This window comes from Orcinus orca, chromosome 6 (genome assembly GCF_937001465.1).
Source record: "Orcinus orca chromosome 6, mOrcOrc1.1, whole genome shotgun sequence".
NCBI classification, from domain to species: domain Eukaryota; kingdom Metazoa; phylum Chordata; class Mammalia; order Artiodactyla; family Delphinidae; genus Orcinus; species Orcinus orca.
Genome location: NC_064564.1, coordinates 110,798,695 through 110,820,131, shown reverse-complemented (window position 1 = coordinate 110,820,131; position 21,437 = coordinate 110,798,695). Strand labels below are relative to the sequence as shown.

The 21,437-nt window shown below is 42.9% G+C and overlaps 1 protein-coding gene and 1 non-coding gene across 2 annotated transcripts in view; one reads left to right on the top strand and one right to left on the bottom strand.

Moving 5' to 3' along the window:
- Positions 1–21,437, top strand: part of MAPKAP1 (MAPK associated protein 1) — a 231,336-nt gene that overhangs the window by 172,249 nt on the left and 37,650 nt on the right. The window contains exon 10 of the mRNA XM_049710710.1: positions 13,567–13,707. Coding sequence (XP_049566667.1) covers positions 13,567–13,707 — 141 coding nt within the window. The remainder of the gene's footprint in view (positions 1–13,566; positions 13,708–21,437) is intronic.
- On the bottom strand, positions 17,275–17,381 carry LOC117201125 (U6 spliceosomal RNA). The gene has a single exon (XR_004483081.1). It is a non-coding gene; the product is annotated as a U6 spliceosomal RNA (small nuclear RNA).

Genomic DNA, 21,437 nt, shown 5'->3' with positions numbered 1-21,437 from the left:
TGCTGCGTGTGTGCTTTCTCTAGTTGCGGCGAGCGGGGGCTACTCTTCGTTGCAGTGCCTGGGCTTCTCAATGCGTTGGCTTCTCTTGTTGCAGAGCATGGGCTCTAGGCACGCGGGCTTCCGTAGTTGTGGCTCGCGGGCTCTAGAGCTCAGGCTCAGTAGTTGTGGTGCACGGGCTTCATTGCTCCACGGCATGTGGAAACTTCCCGGACCAGGGCTTGAACCCTTGTCCCCTGCATTGGCAGGCGGATTCTTAACCACTGTGCCACCAGGGAAGCCCTTCCCTCCTTTTAAAAACAAAATGGTAGCAAACTGTCATCAGTGTTCTACATTTTTCTTTTATCATTATAACAGTATGTGACGTAGAGAGTACTCCATATTCTACATCAATCCATATATTATTCCGTATATAGATTTACCTCTTTCTTTTTTAACTGCTGCATAGTATTTCACAGTATACTGTGATTCCAAATTAGATGTGTCCTAGGTTTGTTTAGTTTCATTTTTTTTTTTTCTTTTAAGGGAAGGTTCTTGGAAAGAGAAGCTATGAGGATTGGTGGATAAAGATTTGAAATCTGAGCTCTTGTTGTCACTCCACTTCTACGAGCATAGTAGAAGCATAGTCTTAATTAAGTTGTATGACCTCTGTCAGCCTCAGCATCCCCATCTTAAAGGATTTGCAAGATACTTTCAATGCTTGCCTTTGAGTCAAAATCACTTTGTTAGTGAAAGAAGACCGTACCAGCATTTACAAAGTGTGCCAGGCAGTCCATGGTTTGGAATCAATAGACTGTTGAAACTCTTTGTAAAGTGGAAGTAAATTATAAAAACAATTTATTCTTTTTATAGAAAAGATTTTTTAAATTTTTGTAAATAGAAATTTCAATCAAGAACTCATATTGTTCCCCAGTAGCTACCTATTAAGAAGTTAGATTGAGACAAAGAAAAATATTTCAAAAACAGAATTTTCTTCACTTCTGTTGCTGTCTTTGATCAGCACAGGCTTGCTATCCTTAAAGCCATTTTAGAAGGGAACTAAATTATGAGCATCTATTATGCAGTGTTTAAGAGAATATGCAATCAAGCCAGACTGCCTCAGTTCACATTTTGGCCCTGCCGCTTACTGGCTGTGTGACCTTGGACAATTTACTTAACCTCTCTTAGGTAGTTAATTTACTTTCATAAGGCTGATAGGAGGATTCATAAGGCTCTTAGAAGAGTGCCTGGCACATAATAAACACTCAATAAATATTAACTGTAATTAATAAATAACAGAAGAGCAGCATCCTGTGGCTCACAGAGCAGATGAGGCATGGATGTGGAGGTCTGGAATCATAGAACGGTCAGGGCCCACAAGGAGGTGTGTGGTGGGGAAGGGAGTGATGCAGAATGGAGGGGAAAGGAGCGTGGGGGCCAGAGCAGATGTATAAGTCTGTGTCACAGGACCAGAGAACTTAGAGGCAGGGTACTTTCCAGCAAATGTGCTTTGGTGTCCCAGAAGAGGTGTACCTATAAGTAAAAACATTTGATCGAGAAGACTGCCATAAGAGTAGATATAAGCCCTTCAGTTTTTTTTCCACAGGGGGACAGGGCATGGCTTTTTATACTAACCGCATCAAAGGATGTTTTTTTAATTATTCAGGCCTTCTATTGTAAGGCATCACGCTAGACATTTTGCTCTCTTGTGTAATTTTCACAACCACCTTACAAGATACTATTCTAATTGTGGCGAGAGGTTGTGATTTGGCCGGAGTTAGCTAATCGGTAAGTGATAGGACCAGAATTCTAAGTCAGCTATCTGACCCTGAAGCCCACCCTGAGCTTGTTGATAAAACAACCTAAATTTTCAGTCCTAAGAAGGGTGATGACAGTTGTCTTTGTACACTATGAGAGAGAAGCTTGCGAATGAAGCTAATATGATAAGAGTTTCTGCCTAGGGACTGAGAGGTAGCATTTGTGCTTGGATCTTGGCCTAAGTAAGAAAACGACAAGCCAAAGTCCTTGGGCTTTCCAGTTTGGGCTCTAGTCTGATAATCTCCTACATCCTTTAGCCAACTGTCTGCTAGAAGCTGGAATCAGACCAGAAGGAAGCCTGAGTACATTATGGAGAGGATGTAACATTATACGACTTCCATTCTTGTCCAAGTGTCTATATAAATCCTGGCACCAGATTGAACCTCAATTTCGTTTTCTGCCAAATGTTGCCAGTGACCTTTTCCTTTACCCACTGATCATATGTGGGTAGCCTTAGAAGCCTTCTAAGCCAGAGCCTTAGAAGAAAGATGCAGCATGAACCAACCTATCGATTCCATAGGTTTCAGAGAGAAACTTGGGAATTTCCCATCATCAGAGCTAAAATAGACCTGAAATTGAACCCGCTTTATGGAGTGCCACAAAGTGTCAGACGCTGTGTCTTCCCTGTTTTATCAGTCACAAGTGTGCCTACATAGTAGTTCAGCATAGTGCTTAAAGCACAGTCTTTAGAATGAGGCAGACCTTGGGTGGACACTGCAGCCTCTGACATAGGACAAATCATGTCACCTCTCTGAGCCTGTTTCCTGTGTAAATGGAAGTGGTTGAATCTATTTCACAAGGTTGTTGTGAGGATTAAATGGGATAGAGGTGCTGTTGTTATTAGGCTAGAGTGGTCATCATCTTTATTTTATAGAAGAAGAAACTGAGCCTTTAAGGTGGTGATTTGCTCATCATCCCGTGAATAATAATTAGGGGGCCTAGAAGAATGTGTCTTCTGTCCATTAAGTCTAGTGAAAGAGCTGAATCTAATTATTTTGTTTCCTAAATAGAAGTTGCTATAGAAAGGGGATTCAGTTCTTTAAACATCAGTTTAATCTCCTTTGATCTCTTTCCTTTTCAAGGAGGCCTTCCATTATTTCAGTACCTTCATGAAGTTTCCTTAATTTAAGGCTATACTAAGGAAGAGCTTCAACTCGAGGTGGGCAGTCACCCAGACAGCTGGACTGTGGCAGGGGAGCATATCTCTGGGTCTCAGTTTGTGGCCTCTTTCGCCTCCTTTAGTTTCTCCTTGAAGACCCAGGAGAAGAGGCCGCTCCTCCTAGAAGCCTCCCCAGACCACCTGGCTGCCATTCCCTGGGCTCTGGTAGAGTCCCTCTCCTTACCCCTCTCTGATCACTGATTCCACTGAATGGATTCGCCCACTCCCACACTGGACTGTGACCACACACCCCCATCCACCAAGGGCAGGGCCTGGGTCTGAGTTCCCCCTGCATCCCAGTGCCTGTGGCCAGGTGTGGTTCATTCCCTGGGAGGGAGGGAGCCTCCTGAGTCCCTGGCATCACCAGGCTGCTCACTAGGGCACCGAGGGGCAAGTGTGTGATACCGTTTAAAAGGAACTTGGGCTTTGGGTGAGCGTCTTCAGGTATAAGGGTTTCTTCGTGGTGGTACTTGGAATTCCCCCCCCCACCCGCCTCCAATTCACTAAATAAAAAAGCAACTGTAGACAGTGAATGACTGCTTCTCCTGGTGTGTTTCCATCTCCTCTTCGTGGTGCTTATTCTTAGTGGGCCAGTCCCTCCTCCCGTGTGTGCTCTTTTTGCCAACCCTGGAGACTCCCTAGTGGTTCTACTTGGCTTCTGGAGGGTTTGCCTTCTTCAGTTACAAATTACTAATCTCTCGAATTTCTATCATGTGACTTAAGTATCAGGGCTTTAAGCCTCTTTTATTGTACCACAACAGCAGTCTTCAAAAGCAAAAAAAATGTGATCCTGCAAATAAACTCTGTTTACAAATGGAAATGACTTGTGGTGTTCATGGTACATATTTTAGGTTGAATTACTGCTGAAAGCCAGTTACGTGTCTGGCTCTGGTGGGGGGAAACGTGTTCACTGTAAGGAATTTTCTGTATGGGTGAGAGTTTTTTCAAGTAGATATTGGATAATAGCTCCCTGCTTGCTGCATGCTAACAGAATTTAAATGGAACAGAAACATTATCCCCGATGCCAGAATACCAATGTGTCTCCGCCTCTTGCTGTCTGGTTGATGCGGGCTGGTTGGCAGTGTGTTGTAGGGGAAAGGCAGGATGTTTGAAGCCACGGTGTGACCTTAGGCAAGTCCTTCTCTGAGCTTCATTTCCCCATCTGTAGGGCTACCCTATAGGAAGGAACCCCTACCCTGTACGGCTGTTATGAGGATTAAGTTGAGATTGTGTGCCTTAAATGCACGTGGTAAAGTGCAATGCCCCATGCAAGAGCTGGCCATTCCCAGGCTTTGTGTGCCCAAGACACAAAGCGAGTGTCTGTGCGCAGACCCCACGGCTAGTCTGCGCTTGTGTGTGTTGGCCTTTTCCCTCTAGACGCTTAGACTTCCCACAGGTCCCTTTGGGCAACAGCCTGCACCAAGGGTAGGTGATACCTAGGACAAAAAACAGTGCTGATCTGAACTGGAAGCAAATTTGTGCCCTGTCCACACCTCCTTCTTCAGTAGTGAGTGCATTGTGCTATGTGGGCTGAGAAATTCCACATGAATTGCATTTTTCACTCTCCCCCTTTCTTGAAAGTTCCCCCCTTTTCATTTTATCATTAGGTAGTAATTAGTATTCAAGGGAAATTGGTCTTAATATATTAAAATTGGTTAAGTGCATTTAGACCTGTACCACAGCCAGTGTCTGATTGGAAAATGTAATTGGGGACTCTGTGTATGTAATTAATTGAATTACAATTAAGAACTTTCATTAAGCGATACACTGGTACATTAGAGCAGTAAGGAAACATGTTTGACGAGCCACAAACCCTGTATGGGCTCTAAGTGGGGGCACAGGGATTTGCATCCCTCTGGTAGGCTCCTGGCCCTAGAATCCGCCCTGTAGCCCCTGACTAATGGTTTGGTAATGCATCGGGTGACATTTCTGCAGTGACTCCCCTGATGGGAAGAGGGGTTCTTCCAGCATGTGTGCCCTCATTCTCTGACTCTGGAGTCAGAGAGAGAGATGCCTTGGTGTTGATCAGATGTTGCAGTTCTTAGATATTTTGTCATGTAAATTGTCCAAAATGCCCAGGTTCTTAAGAAGACTCCGTTACTTTTCCTGTGTTTTGAACAGGGGCAAAGACACAATGGAGGAAAAGGAAGTGATGGGAATTCTGACATCAACCTAACTTCCAGGCAAACCTGTAATGAGCCAGTGGTTCAGACGCTTGAATGGTCTTGCTTCATCCTGTACAGGCTTCACCCTAGACACATATTTGTTCATTCATCCCCCAAATATTGACGGCCCCTCCTCTGGGCCAGTCGCTGTGCTGGCGCAGTAGAGGATACACAGCCCCTGCATCATGGAGCTCACAGTTGTGATGAGCGCTGTGAAGGGTATAAAAGTATATAGCAGGGGCCTGGAGCTGGTGAGAATGGGAGAAGAAAGCTTCCTTGAGGAAGAATAAAAAGGAGTTATTCTGCTAATGAATAAGAGGAATGTTCCAGGCCAAGGGACTACTTGTCCAAAGGTCTTGAGAAAGAGCTAGGTATATTTGGGAATGAATGAATGGAGTGGAATGAAATGAGCAAGGGAGAGAGTGCTGGAAGATGAGACTGGGGGACAGGCAGGAGCTTGAATGAAGCGCCGACACCTCCCCCACCCCCACCTTCCCACCTCCATGATCCGCTCTCTTTAGAAATTCTACAAACCAGAAATCGTTTCTTTCTGATCACCTCATAAAACAAGATTATCCTGATTTATTGAGAGTCTGAAATCTCCCTGTGGAAAGGCTCTGACTCCAAGAGTTTAATCAGTTAGGCACTGACAGCAAGGATCCCTACCCTGGCTGTAGCATGGCAAATTCAGTGAAGGGTGTATCCTACAGTACGACCCTGACGGCTTTGAAGAGATTACCGCAGAGGGGCAAGCAAGCGCGCGTGTGTACATTATAGTATATCACCTATGGATTATTTTTTAGAGACCAGCAAAAATGACTAGTAGCCAAAGAGAAGTGTTTAATAGAAGAGAAGTTTGGGGCTTATGAGTCTTTGGGGATTTAAACGGCCTTTGGAAAAAAAAAAAAAGTGATGGATGTAGAAAGCTAAAGGAGAGTTTTTCCTCCATGACTCACTCACACGTCTAGCTTTGAGTCTTACAGAAGGAGTAAAGGGAGTTAGGTTTTATCCCTGATTGTTTGTTCTGGCAAAGGCAGGTGTGATTGTGTTCTCCTTAGATACTGCTATGGCCCATGGATTTGTACATTCCCAGCCCATCCAAGGAGCATTTTACCCAAGGGGTTATGTGGTGGTTAAGGGCACAGTTTTGGAATTAGACCTGGGTTCCTTTCCTAACTCCAGCTTGTATTAGTTGTATGGCTATACTAGCAGGATGACATTCTGAGCCTTATTTTTCTCACCTGTAGAAAGAAGATAATATTATCCAACTTAAAAGAGCAGTGAGAAATTTAAATGAGATAATATATTTAAAGTGCTGAGCATAATGTCTGGCATATATAGTAAGCATTCAGTAAATGTTAATTGCTCTTGGAGTTGTTGTTGAGGCAGGATCCCTGTCTGGTAGGGCATCTGAATTGAAAACTAGGAATGGTGTGTTAGGTTCTAATAACCAAGGTAAATAGAAGGGATGGTGTACAAACTCAGGTACTGTTATGGCTAACCTGTGTGGCATCAACCTCATTCAGGCTGCCAACAGCATTTATTGAACATCTACTGTGTGCTCTGTAGGATGGAATGTTCTTGCCTCCAAGGAGCCCATGGTCCAGAAGGGGAGTACAGATGCTTATCGTGTAAGAGACTTATCATGAGAGCCTTCAACAAAGGGAGACAGGGTTTCAGGAAAGGGATCAGGAAAGATTTCATTTGGACTAGACCTTGAAGTGTATTAATTTTAAAGAGTGGAAAGGACATTCTGGCCAGATGGTATAATCTGAACAAAATCCAGTTTAGCTGAAAAAGGCATTGTTCTATGTGGGGAGTAGCAATAAGGCTGCAAGATAGAATGGGGCAGAAGGTATTTTGTTTACTCTTCATTCAGCTGTTTGCACAGCAGTATTTTACTGTATGCTGACTCCTGAGATGGTCAGTGCCTATCTCTGAAGACTTCTCCCCCTCCACCCCCCACCATTTTATTTTCTACTATTCCCCTTCACAGACTCTTTACACCAGCCAAATGCAAACACTTGCTGCCATCCTCCTGTGTTCCTGAAGCACTAGCACAGCTCTGGCACACGATTGGTGCTGGGTGACTGTTTGCAGACTTGGGAGGAATGGTCAACAGGGCCATCATTGCTACAGAGGGTGTACCTATGAGGTAAGGATGTAGCAAAGGCCCTCGAACTTCCAGTTGAGTTCTAGACTTGGCGTAGATCTTTTTGGAGATGGAAGACGGAAGTTGCTTTAACTTATACCTAGATTAGCCCTTTCAGACTTGGCGTGAGACTCATTGAACCATAAAATGAAGTCTGATGTTCCATGTAGTTTGTGTCTATGAACATAAGACATCTGCCAGAGGCGTACAGTGAGTTCATCTGAGCTTTGATTTAATCATCAGTGCTCATTTGTCTGAAAGACAGTCACGTATGTACCTGTAAGTATCTCCCTCAGTTCCAGTGAAATCACGAAGTATATGAAAATGCTTCTTAAACAATATTAATTGTAATTAGCCTTGATCTGATCATGTGGCAAACAAGCCTGTCACTCTAACAATGTGTGTACAGGTTTTCTGTTTGTTTTTGTGTTTGTTTTCAGGTATGTAATACAGACACAGAGCTGTAACTGCACTTTTCTGTCCCATCATGGTTGTCCAAATGGGCATCCAGGAACAATGAAAACATGGCATAAGAACCAATAAAGGCAGCAGTTCTCAAACTTTTGGGTCTTAGGACCTCTTTACACTCTTAAAATTTATTGAGGGCCTCAAAGAGCTTTTGTTTATTGAGTTATATCTATTTATTAGGAATAAAAACTGAGAGATTTTTAAATATTTATGAATTCATTAAAAATAATGGTAAATCCATTATATGTGAACATAAATAACATTTTTATTAAAATTTTTTAAAATAAAATAAAAATACTTTCTTTTAAAAATTTAATGATAAGAGCACTCCTCTATTTTGGTTTGGGGTTTTTTTTGTTTTGTTTTTTTGTTTTCCTTTCTCTGAAAAGCATTTATTTTTGTTCCACCAGGAAGATAAGTTATTGACTAATCTCCTGAACCAGTGGGCAGTATTTTCTATTTTTGCAAATTTCTGTAATGTTGGCTTTATAGAAGACACCTGGATTTTCATATCTACTTCTGCAATCAGTCTGTTACAATACATTGTTTTGGTTGAAGTATATGAAGAAAATTTGGCTAACATAGATAGGTTGTTGGAAACAAGGGGAGTATTTCAGTAGCCTTTTCAGATAATAGTGCATATTAATATTTGTTGCTATACCAAAACTCAAGTGATAGTTTCCTAAAGGTTGGTTGCAATGTGGAATCAGAAACATATCAATGAACTTTTTTTATTACTTTGTGCACTTGTAAGATATTAGACATGAAAAGGGCAAATCATGTCTTACTGTTATTGTTATAAAAATAGTACTGAGGTTATGGACCCGCCTCCCCCCACACCTGGAGTCCTGAGCTGCACTTTGAGAACCACTGACTTAGAGTTTACAGTTACCCACACAGTCCCTGTCCTTGCTGCTGCTTGTAGGAATGTGGTGACACTGGAGGGGCAGGAGAAGGAACATGACTCCGGAGTCCGATAGATCTGTCCCAGCTCCGCCTCTTTCCAACAGTGGAACCTTGGGCAAGGTTTTTGACCTGCTCTTGACCCACGGTGTCAAGAGTTAGGATTTGAATCCACATCTCTGAACTCGATGTTCCAGGTTCCTTCCAGCGTTATCAAGCCCTAGGGCCACATCCCGGCTCTCTCTCAGTACCTCCTCTTTCTTTCTTCAGTGCAGCCCTTACACCCCGCCAGCCTCCTCCTTCCCCTCCTCTCTGTTTCCCTTTGCTCCCTCTTCCCTGGCCTGGTGTTGCCATTAAGACAGGTGCCACTCCTTGTTTCCTTTTTTCCTGATTCCTTACTTCAGACAGCTACGCTCCTTCCTCTCTTGCATTTTTTGCTTGTTCCCCAGCGCTTTCTGTATCATGAACGTGCTCTCTGTCATCCTTCCAGAGCCTGTTGTCAGTCCGTTTGAGCTCTGGTGTTCAAGTCACTTTTAGGCCCCCCCCAAAAAATTTGATCTATCACAATACATCTTTGAGTTATTGCAGCTCAAGCGTTTTGACACAATACATTATGGTAATCCATGGCACATAGAGACATTAACACTCTCGACTTTGACAAAATACATTGTGAAGTCTTTGAAGGCACCATTACAATTTATCTTGTCATTCATGAGGAGACCCAATTCAGCATTAATGTAGATGAACACAGTGTGGCTTTTGTTTCATTTAATTGCTTGTGACCTTTTTAATTGCTAATTTAACAAAATACCAAAGGGTTATATTTCAATTAAATTAACAGTTTGGGGAGTGGTTTTTTTTAATATGTTTATTTTTAAGACATTCTGGTTCTATTTTTTACTTCGAGTAGATAAAAATGTCTTCTCTTAACAGAAGTCGTTTTGGAATGTGAAGTTGATAGTACAGTAATATTTTTAATATGCACTGTGGTGCAGTATTAAGCATCTTTCATGTGTGTTTGGGTTCACCCCTTTCCAGAAGGATACAAACAGTAAAAATGCAAAGTCAGAACTTTCCCGGTTAAAAAAAAAAAAAAATGCTTTTGCTGTAATGCTCTGCTTCAGATGTGTGCCTTTAGATGAAGCGTCTGTTGCATGCATCATTTATTGGGCACTTCTCTCTGCCTTGTCCTGTTTTCTTGGTGTTCTATAGTGAATATGTAAGCTCCTGAAGGTCGGGAACCCTGCCTTATCTTCATCAATGTCCCTTCCCAGTCTAGCACACTGCAGGCATGGGGACAGTAGTTGCAGGTTGCATGGCTGACTGATCTGTACACACAGACACGTCCCCTCCAAGCAGAGGAATTCCTGAGCCTACTTTGAGAAATGGCACTGGAACTCCAAAACCAGAAGTTGTTCCCATTCAGCAGATAACCTGCTTGGGGGTGAGCAGCGTGTATCAGAGGTGAGTGCAGGACTGTTTCTTCCTTCTCTGCTCCCCCGGTGCTGCTGCCCTTTTGACCGTAAAAGTAAACACACCCCTTGTCAACCGGGGCAAGGCTCAGAACTCACCCAAGTATCAAGGGGACTTAAATCCTTAAATGGGATATGAATTTACACTGTCAGAGAGTAGAAGGTCAATGCAAGAAGCATTAATGTGTTGAGCCAGCTCCAGCTATATAAGTCTTGAACAAAATTAATATGAGGAAACTGACAAGCCTTGCTGGTTATTCCATAGCTTTAAGACCTCTACTAAAATCCTATCATCTCATCTGCCCATTATTAACATTTCAGCAAAATATAAAGTTTTCATTAATCTCGCACAGCAAATTTAGGAGTGAAAACTGGCACTTGTTTGAGCTTTTAGGACTACATTAGCTGGTGTATTAAACAAAATATGTCATTCTTCAGTAGCTTCTGCAAGAAGCTAAATCAATTTCCAGTCATATTTATGCACCACTTTATCTAAAAGCATCTAAGATGCTTTATTAGCAGCTGGCATTGAAATTGCTCAGTAAAGAATTATGTCACGTTATAGTAATTTTTAAATTAGTTTTAATCCAACCTCATAAAACGTAAAACTCTTAAGTGTGGTTTTTTTTAAATAATTGGCATTCTAGCATAATGAGCTGTTACCTCTTTCCAAATCAAATACCTGCAATATTTAGAAAATACTAACTGGTAAAGAAAACAGAAGTTCTTAAGCTGAGTTGTATCTCATAATGGCATTTTCTGAGAAAAGATGGCTTTAAATGATTTAAAACATGAAAGGATTTTAGTATTTCTCCAAAATTCTCAGTTTAAAAAGTTCTAAAGTAAAAGTAAACACATCTTGGCAGCTCTGTTTTAGTAAAAGGTATATTTGGAGAAAGTGAATAACTATTTGAAACTTTAATTTCTAGCTAGCCTCTTGGCTTGCGATGTGGGCATTACTCTGGAGACAGTAGCGATCATGATGACAGCATCTGTATCCAAAATCACAGGTGTTCCAGAGAAAGGAAACAGGGTTACCAAATGACCCTTGCAGACATCGAGTGCAACTTTGCTAGTCCTGGCAATGTGATGTTGGTTAAGTCACTACGCCTCTCTGATCCTAGGGATACGGCACTCGGTATTCATCCAGTAAATTGTTATTGAGCTCTTGCTTTATTCTGTGCGTGGTAGCACTAGCAGGGTCTGCGCTCTGGTGTTTAGTAAAGCAGTTACTCTGCCTCTGCTCTTGGGGTTACAGTCTAGTGGTGGAGACAGACGATTACTATCTGTGATAAATAACCTGAAGGGAAATGCAGGGTGCAGTGACAGACGGAGCTGAGCTAGACTTAGGGTTCCTTGGAATGTCACTTGAGCCAAGCTCATCAGAGGGATGGGGAGGAGGCCTGGAGAAAAAGGCCAGGAGGGAGTGCAATGGGAAGAAGGGTGACCTGGGCGGAGAGGCCAACACGTGGGACTGTGTCACAGGCATTCGGTGACTGGCCCGTTAAGGCCGAGGCTGCAGCCTTACCGAGGGGAAAGCATCCTTGTAGGTGATAGAATGGTCCAAGCTGGGAATAGTTGTAGTGTTTGGAAATAAAACGCACAATTCCTACTAAATTAGTTAAATGTGAAGGCATCAGAAAACAGCTTTGCCTTAAAAGCCTCCCCTGTAAGGAATAACTGTGGGAAGGAAAGTGTGTAATTGGTAGGCATAGAGAATTTTCCAGTTTTATGCCCAAATCTAGAGTTTTCCATTCCTCCAACTCTGTGCCAAGGAGTTCTCTCGTGGTCTCCCTGTGGAACCGTCTCTGTGTGCTCATCACAAGGCCTTGGGCACCCCGCTCTGGTTGGCCTCTTCTAGACAGATGCTCCCTCCCACCAGCAGCCACACCTTCAGAAGACCACATTTCAAACTCAGGCATGGGGGGTGACGAGAGTTAGTTTAGCTTTGCTTATGTGACCTTGGGCGTGTGACTTTGCCTCTCAGAGCCTCGGCTTCTTCATCTGTGTAATACGAAAATTATAGGACCTACCTACCAGGTTGTCTTGAGACTTAAATGCATGTGTGAAGCGCTCAGTGCCATGCCTGATGTATGAGTACTCACCTGTACTAGCTATCGTTATTATTATTGATTGATTTGTTTATTTAGCAAAATTTAGTGAGAGCATGCCAGTTACCTGTACTGCTTGCAGGTAAAGATGTAGAGATGAATAAGAGACTTTACTGATCCTCACGAAGTTTCCAATTTAGGACACAGCAACCACTCAGCAATTCTAGTGCAAGCCTAAATGTGATCCACTATGACAAGAGAATAAAAATAATCATGACTGCTATTTATTAAGCATATTACATACTAGATTCTCTAAATATGTTTTGGTATTCTGTGGATGGCAGATGCTGGGGTTGAGAGAAATAGTCGCTTGGCCAATATCACACAGTAAGTTAGAGGCAGAGCCAGGAATTGAGCCCAGGTCTCCCTGGCTCCAAGTCCAGTATAAACCAGCTGCCGTGGAGTTCAAGAGGAGGTGGAATCTGAGCTAGCCTGGGTGGAGTTTTGACAGAGGGATGTTCTAGGCCAACGGTACCACATGAGCAAAGAACCAGAAGCAGAAAAACCTGAACCTATATATAGTCTGAGGAGTTTGGGAAGAGCTGAGAGAAGGTATGTGTTAGAAATGACAAATAAAATGGGAAATTTTTGTTTCAGCAAGATTGTGGACGTCCTCGATTGCTTGACTGAAAAGAGTGTGCTTCATTCAGGAGGCCTTGGGAAGCCAGGGAAGATTTTTGAGCTCCAGTCTTCTTATTTGTCCCCACTATCAATATCAGAGTACTTAGTGCACACTACACGTTTGATGAGTGAATGAGTGATCAAACCTTTAGAAAGATAAATCGGAAAGTCCTGTAGTAGCTGGACTGCTGAGGGATCCTGGTGGCCAGAAGGCCATTGAGGAGACCGTTACAGCCGTCTGAGCGCGAGCAGGCTCGTACCTGAACCACTGGAGGCTATGGGACGCAGGACAGGAAGCTGATAAACAGTTTGCGAATCGTGGGAAGAACAGGGATTCTTCAAGGAGCATGGACTACTTTTATGATCAGGAAAATTAATAGAAAAAGAAGCAAGAAGTGTGACCACCCATGCTTTTGTGATTTTGACTTACTCTTGTGGAGACAGAGCTTCTGGCGAGCAGGAGTTTTTCTGCCCTCTGTATTGCTGCTGCCCAGCCAAGGGCCTGCCATAGAACAGGCAGTGTTTGTGGAATTAATTGTTCAATGATTAATGTGTTACCATTCTTTGTTTACTGGAATGGCATTATTAAGTCATCGCTCAGCCTTTTCTTTTCCAAATTAAATAGCCCATATTATTTTAATTTATCCCAAAGCATTTTAAGCAGACACCATTTGCCAAGCCTCATGTATCTTTATGTGTTAAACTGCTTTTTCCTCCCCAGGTTCAAGGGCAGACGGGGTTTTTGAGGAGGATTCGCAAATTGACATAGCTACAGTACAGGATATGCTGAGCAGCCACCATTACAAGTCATTCAAAGTCAGCATGATTCACAGACTCCGATTCACAACTGATGTACAGTTAGGTAAGTGTGTCAACTTTCTATCAGTGGTCAATGTCGAAATAGGGAAAGAAACAACATACAACTTTTATGTGACCTGAATGACTAACGGTAATTTGTTTTCAGAGAAGATGTTGAAGCAGTGAAATTTAAAGTAACTCCTTTTTCCCACCTGAGTGCTCTGTCTTGTCTTCTTTTTTATGAAGCAGAATATTAGAAATAGAACTAACTTGAGACTCTTTGCAAACTGATTGACTTATGTGAAGTTCCATAATTTTCATTCTGTAATTCTCCTACATCCTATCCTTAGAACTGCTTTGTAACATTGCTACTTGCCTTTTCTTACTCCATGAATCCATTCCTTATTCATTCGTGCCTTTATTCGGGAAGCTTTTTAATGATCTCAGAAGTTATATTTGGATCCTCACCAGATAATCTAGAACTAAAATTCAATTAATATTTGGGGTTAATTTGTTTCCAGTAAGTGCTAAATTTCTGTTTTGACTTAAACCTAACAGAGGTAGAAAAAGTGTCATAGTAGTCAGCAGAATATGAATACGCCAACATCATCACCATCCTCATGGCCGTCATCTATAGGTATGTGCGTGTATTAGGCACTGTGCTCAGTGCTTTACATGCACTACTAACCTACCTAAAATGTAGGTATTTTTACTGTCTCCATCTGACACAGAAGGTAAATGAGGTGCAGAGAGGTGAAGTCTCATGCCCATGCTCACACAGCAGGTAGGTAGTGGTATCAGGGGCAGAACCCTGGTCTGGCCAACTGGAATGCACGTGCTGCATGAAAGAGGATGATGGGAGGGCAGGGGAGCGGGTACAGGTGCCAGACTTACCCAGTCAGGGAGCTGAGCTACTCCTGGGCTCTGCCGAGACCTCTGCCACACTGCCTCTTCCTGGGCTTCGTTTGCTTCATGCGTAAAGGGAGAAAGTTTGAATTCTAACTCTAAGGCTCACTAATGTTATGTTCCTCACAAATGTTTTGTAAATGTCTCATAATAAAACCTTTTCTAATGTGGGCATTAGTGTGGCTAATTTGTAATAAGTCTCAAAAAGCTCTCAAATATTCATCCCAACTTGACCGACAGGAGCTTGAGATATGCTGACAGTAGCTTACTAATTAATAGATGAGCATCAGAATCACATCTGGTTTAAATTGTGGCTCTGTCGACAACCAGCGGTATTAGGCAAGTGTCTTAATCTTTCTGAGGCTTGATTCCATTCTGTTTAAATGGGAATATCAGTGTGCCAGCCTCTTAGGATTGCTGTGGGGAATGAGTCAGATACTCCACTTAGCTTAGCGCAGGGCCTGGCAGTTGGTAGACTGTAAGTGAGCTGTTAGTGGAGAGGCAATAGAGTGGAAGCTTGGAGGACAGACTGAAGAGTTAGAAGCCTGGGTTCAAACCCCGGCTCATTCATTAGCTGTATCAACACAGTCAAGTGATGCAGAGCCGCAATCTCCTCCTCTGTAAGATGAAGATAATTGTCTCTGTCTCATAGATAGGGTAATTACGGGGATGGAAAGTCATTATCACACGCGCAGTACTTAGAAAGGTGCATGGCACATAGCAAGTGCTCAGTAAACAAGAGCTTGTAAGATGATGGTGATTCTGACAGACTAAATAGATGAATTAGCACCCAGTATCTGAATTGGAACACACACAACCTACCTTTTTTCCCCCTCCGTAAACCTCTTTCTCCCTCCTCACAAAAAAAACCTCTAAAGCGGTAAAAATTGCTTATTTAATGTTAATTCTTAAAACATAAAGTTCTTCAGCATTGTTCTTCCAAAGATGCTTTTTCTGGTATCTCTCATAGAAGTAAAATTAATAAGGCTGCTCAAAAACAAGCCAGATGCCCAAAAAAGGGGGAGAAAGCACATGTTGTATGATTCCATATATATAACGTTCAAAAGTACACAAAAGTAATATGTAGAAGTAATGATAGTGGTTATCCTGGAGAGTGAAGAGGCTCTAGTGACTGGATGGGGGAGCATCTGGGGTACTGGTAAGGTTCTGTTTCTCGATCTGGGGGCTGATTACATGAGTATGTAGACTTTGTGGAAAAGTCAAGTTATATAAACTCTTGGGATTTATACACTTTGTATATGTTCAATTAAAAGTTTGCTAGGGCTTCCCTGGTGGCGCAGTGGTTGGGAGTCCGCCTGCCGATGCAGGGAATGTGGGTTCGTGCCCCGGTCCAGGAGGATCCCACGTGCCGCGGAGCGGCTGGGCCCGTGAGCCATGGCCGCTGGGCCTGCGCGTCCGGAGCCTGTGCTCCGCGACGGGAGAGGCCACGGCAGTGAGAGGCCCGCATACCGCAAAAGTTGCTAAAATAAGAATGCTACTCAGACATCATTTGTGTTTGCCTGCAGTTCTTTCCCAGTAACAGAGGGTCTGCTTTTTCTGAGTGGGTCTAGTTTTAAGAAGCCCAGTAAGTAGCCTGACTGCAGTCAAGATAGAGGTCCAGGGTACAAGGTGAGGATTTTCCCAGGTGAGCGTAATCCCTGCTGTTCCCCAAGGTGCAAAGCAGTGCCTTGGAAAGATAACCAAGAGCGAGGCTTCTTTCCCCACATTTTTTCCAAAGGCAAAAAGCCAAACTTGAATTCATCAGATTCTGATCTGTATATTCATTCAAAGGAAAAAGTCCACAAAAGGGTCTGTGCAGAGAGCCCAAGTTCTGCAGGCAAGAATGGGTTTGAATCCCAGCTTTACCACTTGCCTGCAGTGTCAGCTTAGACAGATCCCTTCCCCTTTCAGTCTTAGTGTTTGTCATTTATGAAGTGGGAATTATAATGTTTACCTTTCAAGATTGTGTATGAAGGTGGCCCATAGTAGCTTATCTTAGTGCTGTTATCATTGTCATTATTATGTTTATTTTGCCTATTGCTTTCTCTCCTAGTCCACCATCTTTTTTTTTTTAACATCTTTATTGGAGTATAATGGCTTTACAATGGTGTGTTAGTTTCTGCTGTATAACAAAGTGAATCAGCTGTACATATACATATATCCCCATATCTCTTCCCTCTTGTGTCTCCCTCCCTCCCAGCCTCCCTATCCCACCCCTCTAGGTGGTCACAAAGCACTGAGCTGATCTCCCTGTGCTATGCGGCTCCTTCCCACTAGCTATCGGTTTTACGTTTGGTAGTGTATATATGTCAGTGCTACTCTCTCACTTCGTCCCAGCTTACCCTTTCCCCTTCCGCCTTCCTGTGTCCTCAGGTCCATCCTCTAGTAGGTCTGAGTCTTTATTCCCGTCCTGCCCCTAGGTTCTTCATGACCTTTTTTTTAGATTCCATATATATGTGTTAGTATATGGTATTTGTTTTTCTCTTTCTGACTTACTTCACTCTGTATGACAGACTCTGGGTCCATCCACCTCACTACAAATAACTCAATTTCGTTTCTTTTAATGGCTGAGTAATATTCCATTGTATATATGTGCCACATCTTCTTTATCTATTCATCTTTCGATGGACACTTAGGTTGCTTCCATGTCCTGGCTATTGTAGATAGAGCTGCAATGAACATTGTGGTACATGACTCTTTTTGAATTATGGTTTTCTCAGGGTATAAAAATATGGAACGCTTCACGAATTTGCATGTCATCCTTGCACAGGGGCCATGCTAATCTTCTCTGTATCGTTCCAGTTTTAGTATATGTGCTGCCAAAGCGAGCACTAGTCCACCATCTTAAAAGTATTTAACCAGGTCACTCAAATTAAGTAGTGGCTCTATTGGCAAAGTCACGGTGGAGACTTGTCAGGTAGAAATAGATGATGATAGTAATGCAAGTGTCTCTGCCTAGAGCATTGGATCTCAGAAGTGAGGTGACTGGAAGCTGGTCCCAGTCACCTCTGAATGCTTCCAGTGGCACACATAGCACCCTCTGGTGGAAAGTCACAACTGAGGAACTTCTAAAATATTAGATGTTGTCAGAACATTTGTTTCTGTTATGAATCTAAATTCAGTCTTTACCGTTATAAGCAAAAACTTCATTAATTAATCCTAAGTAATTTTGTGACAATCGGATAAACTGTGCCCACGAGTACTATATCATGCAGTGAATAAATAAGTTCATTTCCTATTCGCATGTAGATGAGCTCAGGTATGTATTAAGACCCTTACTTCCTTCTTGGAAAGCAGATGATAACACCCTTTTCATTCTCACAACAACAACAAAAGGCTGCACACAGTAGTCCAGAAATTCTTTCTTTCTGAAACAGCATCTACTGCGAAGTTCAGGGCAGCAAACATTCTTTATGAGCATTCAAGTGAGCAGCTGGATTCTGAGATCAGTAAATAATTTATTTTATTTCAACTGACTAGCCGGGTGCTTCAGATCTTTCCTGACACTGATGGATGGTCTCCTCTGCTCGTCCATCCTGTGTCAGTCAGAGCAGAGATTCCACTTGCCCCCTGTGGCAAGTTCTTCTAAGTGGTAAGTGTCTGTGTGTGGCATTTACCCAGCAGCACTGCTGATTCCACAAAAAACCACCCGTCCACTCTGAGTGAGTGGTACATGAGAGCGCAGAGCCGAGGCTCGGCATTCCCAAGCTCTGCGGTGCCATTGTAGCGGCCTGCCTCCTGACTGGGGAGTAGGGCCCAGTGTCCCAGTTTTACTGTCTGCTGTTTGTTTCTGGGAAAGTCAGGGGATAAGAGACTCAGACTTTGATTTGCAAGACCCAAAATTACATCAGTTTTCCACCAGACTTTTTTTTTTTTTTTAGTCTCAGCATTTCTTTTAATAACAAATTGTTAACTGAATAATCCAGTGATCAGCAGTGTGTTTTAAGTATACTATGGTACAGCCATATATAGAAATGTTATAAAACCTTTGAGAGGAAGCCCTCTCAAAATTTTTATTGAAATGGGAATGTATCAATATGTTAAAATAGAAAAAATACGGTGCTTTGTGACCACCTAGAGGGGTGGGATAGGGAGGGTGGGAGGGAGGGAGACGCAAGAGGGAAGAAATATGGGAACATATGTATATGTGTAACTGATTCACTTTGTTATAAAGCAGAAACTAACACACCATTGTAAAGCAATTATACTCCAATAAAGGTGTAAAAAAAATAGAAAAAATAACATTCACAGTATGATTTGCAACTATGCAAATATGAGTACATGTACATAAGCACATATATGCCAACATATGTATACATAAATATATATATATTTAAAAATTCCTCCAAGGAAATATATCAAAATGCTAACAATAGTTATCAATGGGTGGTAAAGTTACAAGTGATTTTTTTTCTTTTTTTCCTGGGATTTTTACAGTGATCACATATGGCTTTTCTGTGGAAAGGAGCTTTTTTCTTTTTTAAAAGCCTTTTCTCTTCACCATATTAAAAAGAGAAATGAATGAAGTAGTGTGTTACTGCCCATCCGGATATATCATATCTTACTGGTTGTCAAGCAGCATATCCTACATCATGCCCATCTCCAGTCACAGGCAGAAAGGACAGAAACTCAGGCACAAACGCACCCCATCCAAATGGCAGTGCATTCACTCTAGGGAGCAGCCTAAGCAGCACGTGCAGCAACTTCAGTTCTCACTCAAACCGCTCCCCATCTCTCACCCAACGTTTTAGGTTGACTTTTTTTTTTTTTAATTTATTTATTTTTGGCTGTGTTGGGTCTTCGTTTCTGTGCAAGGGCTTTCTCCAGTTGCGGCGAGCGGGGGCCACTCTTCATCGTGGTGCGCGGGCCTCTCACTGTCACGGCCTCTCCCATTGTGGAGCACAGGCTCCAGATGCGCAGGCTCAGTAGTTGTGGCTCACGGGCTTAGTTGCTCCACGGCATGTGGGATCTTCCCAGACCAGGACTCGAACCCGTGTCCCCTGCATTGGCAGGCAGATTCTTAACCACTGCTCCACCAGGGAAGCCCCCAGGTTTACTTTTTGATGTGATACAGTACTCCTCACACAAGCTGCACGTGGGGACAGACCATTTTAATCCTCTGCTCTATGCCACTCAGTCTGTCCTTGAGGGAAATGCTACCCATCTAGTAAATTTATCCACCAAGCCAGAAATCACCGTCATTCTGGACACTTCTCCGTCATCAACGGAAGCAGACAGGTAAGCCTTGTTGCTTTCTATAATTGGCCAATCCTGCTTGGCAAATGACAGCATATGCTGAGATTTCTCACTCCTGCAGAGAATGGTCCACCAGACTTTTATATGAATGAAAAACTTGATTGGAGTCCATTAATGAAACCTGGGACAAAGATCTGATCTTTTTAAATAATAACAGGAAGAATTATAATTTTTAAAAGCAGTTATCGCTTATCAAATGCTTGCTATGTGCCAAGCACTCTGCTGATCACTCTCTTACATGCGTTGTCTCCTGTAATCATAGTACTTTATTAGATAGTACTGATATTATCTCCATTTTTTATTTGAGGAGATTGGGGTAAAGGGAAAGTCTAGTAAGTAATGAGGCTGGGATCCGAGACTGTCTGAGGCTGAGGCCTGTGGCTAACAACTAGATCATGCCTTGAATGGGGATCGTCATTGCACTAATACTCTGTATTTCTATCAATATAACAATGTACGGTATACAATGAACTTTCACCCCATTACCATATTTAATTGACACAGCACACTGACGATGTTATTCCCATTTCATGACAAAACTGAAGCTCGGAGGAGTTAATGAAATCATGCGATGTATATAGAGCACTTAGTGCTTCCTGGCACATAGCTGTTACTTAATAAGTACTAACTCTCTTTCCCTCCCTGTCAGCCATCAGATATACAGTAGGATATCCAGTCCCAGTAGCAGAACTGGGACTGAAACTCAATCCTATACACTAAATCCAGTCCATCACATGACAGATGCGTCAGTCATTAATAACGTCCCTTCGCCAAGGAAGTGATTACTTCTAGTTGGCCAGTTCCAAAAATTCTGCCCATCCCTCACTCTTCTCCCTATCCTAGCATCTGGAGGTCAGTGTCAGTGTAGCACGTGTGCTGCTAGTCCATCCTCCATTCACATTGTTAATCAGTCACTGCACTTCCTCCCTCTGGGCCCAGACCTGACCTCAGAATCATTTCCAACACAGCCTTTTTTTTTTCTTCACCACGTGGCATGTTGGATCTTAGTTCCCCGACCAGGGATCGAACCCGCACCCCCTGCATTGGAAGCACAGAGTCTTAGCAACTGGACCACCAGGGAAGTCCCATCCAACACAGCCTTATAAGCAGTCCCTACCAATCAGTTGGCATTACTTCGTTCTTAAGTTGAAACCTATTTGCCATCCATGCTCTGTCAACCTGGAAAACACAGCAAACAAAGCCGTCATTCCTGTATTTCCAAAAAGTATTTTTGGACTATTTCATCTTGTCTGCTTCCCTTCCATGTTGGGCGTAAAAGTACAGGTGCCCTTTAAGTGTAGACCTTGCCTGAGCTTATACCAAGTCGAGATTTTTTTCCATTAACTTGAGCTCCTGTATGCTTGACCATAGGATCAGGCACTAAGACATGGGTGCTACCCAAACATGCCAAGGCTGGCAGGTTGAAGTAGGTTTGGGGAAATTGAATCTAAAAGGGTCAGATGGGGGCTTCCCTGGTGGCGCAGTGGTTGAGAGTCCACCTGCCAATGCAGGGGACACGGGTTCATGCCCCGGTCCGGGAAAATCCCAGATGCTGCAGAGTGGCTGGGCCCGTGAGCCATGGCCTCTGAGCCTGCGCGTCCGGAGCCTGTGCTCCGCAACGGGAGAGGCCAC